The sequence below is a fragment of the Acyrthosiphon pisum genome, chromosome A1 (genome assembly GCF_005508785.2).
Source record: "Acyrthosiphon pisum isolate AL4f chromosome A1, pea_aphid_22Mar2018_4r6ur, whole genome shotgun sequence".
NCBI classification, from domain to species: Eukaryota; Metazoa; Arthropoda; class Insecta; order Hemiptera; family Aphididae; genus Acyrthosiphon; species Acyrthosiphon pisum.
The window spans coordinates 104027778-104032582 of record NC_042494.1 but is presented as its reverse complement, the minus strand read 5'-3'; the positions used below and the strand labels follow the sequence as shown (position 1 = coordinate 104032582).

Sequence of the window (4805 nt, the reverse complement as noted above, 5' to 3'; positions counted from 1 at the left end):
TTTTTTTTTATATCCTATATACAAAATTTATACAAGAAGGAGTGCTTCGATTCCAACATATAGTACCTTATATTTTAGCAAATTGGATCAAGATGGTACTTTAGAGGTGTCATTTTTTGATTTTCTCAATAGTTATTAAATGCCACGGGAAAAACCGCCGAAAAATAAAATTACGAAAAAATGCTAAAAATAGGATTTTAATTTCTAACGCTTTGTTCATGACCATAGAAACGAATAAAGAATTATAATATTATAATATTAATTCAACTTACATGATAAAATAAATAATAACAACATAAAATATCCAGACTGACAAACCGTCTCTTCTCAGAATCGTTTTTCTTATACAATTATATTATATCATTGAATTCAACAGGGGCGTATTCAGCTCTTCTTCCAGGGGGGGGGGGGGGGCGAAATTTGAACTCAAATCATAGGTTCTTATAAAAAAATTTGTACATAAACGACAGTGTACAGATTATTAATAAATTGGCGGATCAAAATTGTTCGATCGTTTCGCTTACTTAAACTTCAATAATTGATTTCTACCCATGGGTGCATGCACTTTCATAACCCATAACATTAATTATTGTAAACAACATCAACAGTATACCAAATAAAATAACTTGACATAGGACATAGGTACATATTATATTTATAAAAGCATATTATAATAACCACATAATATAATAATAGTTTTATTAAATATATAATAATAAAATAATATTAAATAACAAAATCCAATTTCCTTTTTGTCTTTGAAAATCGTTCAATAACTTTTGATGTGTCAATATCAATATTTCTATGAATATTCATCAAAGCCAAACCTGTCAGCCTTTTCTGGGACATTTGGCTTCTCAGCCATGTTTTTAACCTGGTGTAACATATTTCAGAAAGCATTAAGCAAAAAGCAAACAGCCAAAAGCCAAAGGAGTTATGATTAATGCAAAGCAAAAAAGGAGGACAAATTTATAAAAATAATCACAGAATTAAATAAATAAATCAATTAAGTATCTAAATCAGACTATCTGAGTAAAGTAACTAAATAGCGGAAATTAAATAAATATGATAGCCTTTTTAACTAGTTAAGTTTTGTCATAAATAATAACTAGTAGTAAAAAAAATCTAAACTGATTTTGCTCATACTATATGTATATATTTTGTGCTCTTTAGAGTGCATAAATGCATGCATATTTTGTATATTTTAAACCACATAAGTTCTAAGCCCTACTTTTTACCAAAATTATTTTCTTCTAACTTAAAAAAAAGCAAAATATACATGCATACCTCCTTAAAGTAGAGAAGCTGCGTTCTGCTGATGCGATACTTACTGGTAATGTTGCTAATACTACTAAAACCTGTCTAATTGTAGGAAACATGACTGGATGACATTCATCAATAGATTCCGATACATCTTCGGGTATTTTAAGACCTTAAAATAATTTTAAATAAAAAATATGTGATTTTTACCAATCAATATGCAAATTGTATTTAATAAATTAGTATTTACCTTAATTTTTCCTGGAAATCCAATTTGATTTCCATAAATCAACTTCTCCTTTTAAAATGTTAATGTTTATATCCAAAAATATAAAATGTTCAATTACTGTATCAATCATTTTTTTGACATCGAGTGAAGACTTGTTGATTATGTTAGCTGGAATAAATTCAATCAACTAAAAAATAGCTGTTGTTTTTTTATTTAGGAATCTTGATCTCAAGTCTTCTAAAATATTGTCAATTAGTGGAATCTACACAACTCTCCGGTAATATTCCTCTGGTGTATTTGCAGGAGTATTGGCCCTTTTATTTTGAATTTTTGTTAATCTTGGTAACTTGACTTCAATGTCTAAGTAAATCATTTTAGTTTTAGCTTCAAGAAATATTTCACTAAAATATTCTTCAGCATTTAATTTTGTACTATACTGGTAATACAGCTGGAAGCAGCACTTACATTTAAATTAACTCCTTGTAACATTTTACTGGCTGGTAGTGTAATACTGAGGATATTTGATAATATATACAATGTTATAATAAATTCACAATTGCACAAACTCAGGAGTAATGAGTTAGCTTTAGATGATGATACTTGATCTGTCCATTGAGATATATGTGTTAGACTTTCTATAATTTCTGGCATGTTGGTTTCAAAGTCTATTATACTAGTGTGACGTTCTACCCAACGTGTAACACACAAACTGGTTAATGATGTCTTAGAACTTTTGGAACTTTTAAGGTTATTTTTCAAGATGAAATTCCTTTTGGAAGATAAATGAAAAAATGAAATGGTTTCTTGGAGAATTCCCATAATATTTCTAACAATTTGGACTTTCGAAGATTTAGAAATTGATAAGTTTAGAGCATGATTAGTGTAAGGGCTGTATATAGCATTTGGACAGCTTTTCTGGACTTCTTGCACAGCTCCTCTTAACACTGACGTCATTACAGAACAACCATACGTGCCAATTCCTATACAGTTTTTAAGGTTAAGTGACATTTCTTTTAACTCGGATACTACTATATTTCCAAGTACTTTTCCTGAAAAAAATCAAGGTAAATTAGATTTTAATTAAAATAATACAATTAAATAAATAATGTATTCACCTGTTAGCTTCGGTTCTTTAGATAAATGGTCATCAATCAATGTATCTGACAAATCATTATTTGGAATGGCAGTCTGGTTTTTATTAAATGTATCATGGCAATTGATAAAACCAACGAAACGTTCATATGTTATTTTTCCTATCAATGTACCTTAAAGTTAAACTCATTTGTGATATATGAGACACATCGGTTGTTTCATCAAAGATGATACTGTAAAATTGATTTGTATTTACTTCATCTAATATAAACGACAGTATTTCTTCCTTACAACATTTAATCAGATCTTCTTGGATGATTGGAGATATATAACTAGCTTTTGAATTAAAATTAAGCAAGTCATTTTTAAATTTTGTATCACCAGACACAACACGGTATTTCAAAAGTTCGCGAAAATTACCTTCATTCTTCACAATAGAATAAGTTGGATCAGTTAAATTTTTAGAGTCTTCAGTATCATGAAATATTATTTTTCCTGAGTCACGGTAACCTCTGAAAGGTATATTTTGGCGCCCCAAAAAAATTATAGTTTATATTATAGGTTTTAACCGGTATCTGTTTTCTTGAACTTGTCTTAAACGTTCACTGTTTAGAATATTATTAACCTGCTTATTAGGTGAGTAGTAAGTTTTTAAAAAGTCACTTGATTTTAAAATTGCATCCTGATGATAATGATTTTGATTATGTTTTTCTAAATATCCATCCTTACCAAGTAATTTTGAATATTGACTGAGTGGTAATGTTACAAGTTTTTTCAATTCTTCAGTATTTTGTTTTCCACCTTTATTGTGAGTTTAAAAAAGTGTACAATATTTGCAGAAACAGCCAGATTTTGATACAGAATATATTAGCCACGGATATTGGTCAAAATGATTATTTCTTAAAAAACGTTTTTCCTCTTTTCCTTTTTTTTTGTGAATGGGGAATGGATACTCAAAGTTTTTCAGTGGTTTCCAAGGGTTTTCCAACAGTCTAAATTTTGTGTAGTCGTCAAGTTTTTTTACCAATAAAATTACCAATATCATTATCGAAAACCAAATTTGATGTTATATTATTTTGTTTATTATCATCACAAATTACATTGAGTTGTGGTATTGCTCGTGGTATTGCTGTTTGGGAAACATCTACTGGCTCATTTGAATCACTTACCTCTGTTGGCGATATTTTTTTGTTTGGAAAATAATTTAAGAGATAAGGCTGTTTCCGCTTCATAGAATCCATAGTAATAAACGCCAAACACTGCTACGGTGTCGTACTGTCGTCTGTCGTACGTGAACTAAAATAAATTTGATTATAGTATTAAAAAAAAAAATAAATAACATAATCTTGTAAGTTGTAGACGTATAATAATCTTGTAAGTTGTAGATCGTATAATAATTATTATAGCTCCACACTGCCACAGATACAACAACAATATATCTGTATATATCTGTGATTACAGCCACGATATCTCTATATATTTTGACTCTTATCTAGTCTTATCTACAGCCATAATTGTAGCACATTGCACATACCACAGATATAGAGAACATCCATCAACCACGGTTGTCCTTGTCCATCCACAATTGTAACAACAGCACGTTATATTCAATTTTAACAATCGATGTCACACTGTCTGTTACAGAGCCTATCTTTATAGTCCGTTATAGACATCAAGATAAAGAAGTATTAATTGACAACAGGTTTTTGATAACCATTATCCATTTCCATTAAGAAAACATATGCACTGTATATTTAATTTTTGTAATATAATATTATAATAAAATATGTAAGCATCTATACATGAAACACATTCAACAATGTCCAAGGGGGGCGATCGCCCCTACCGCCCCCTTGTATACGCCCCTGCAATGGTCATTCATAAAATGCTCGATATTTCTAGTTATTTTATTCAATGTTTTAAGATCGTATCGTTCATTTAATTATGTTTAAATGTGCGATTATACCCTGTAACCTGAAGTCTTAACCTTTTATTATCGTTAATCCGTTGATTCGTTTCAAAATATTACTATCGGTTGTTTATTGTTTATGTGCAAGTATCTTTGCAGGTAAACAGTTGTCAAGGTTGACACCCCCTGATGGTTAATACTCCCATACAATTGGTCCAACAATGGTGCGGTCAAGCTTGGCTTTTCCTTGAATACCCTCTTGATAATTTGCACAATTTGTTTAGATCACAGCACTAGATACCGATAATATTCGGT

The 4805-nt window shown here is 29.8% G+C and overlaps 1 protein-coding gene across 1 annotated transcript; it reads right to left on the bottom strand.

Annotated features, from left to right (window-relative positions):
- Positions 1 to 802: 802 nt before the first annotated feature.
- Positions 803 to 4093, bottom strand: LOC103310243. The gene is made up of 8 exons (XM_008187847.1): positions 4088 to 4093; positions 3751 to 3877; positions 3151 to 3382; positions 2816 to 3093; positions 2605 to 2742; positions 2056 to 2538; positions 1332 to 1432; positions 803 to 874 (listed from the first exon to the last, which is right to left on the bottom strand). Exons 1-8 carry the CDS (start codon positions 4091 to 4093, stop codon positions 803 to 805), a joined length of 1437 nt encoding a protein of 478 aa, XP_008186069.1.
- Between the last annotated feature and the right edge of the window lie 712 nt (positions 4094 to 4805).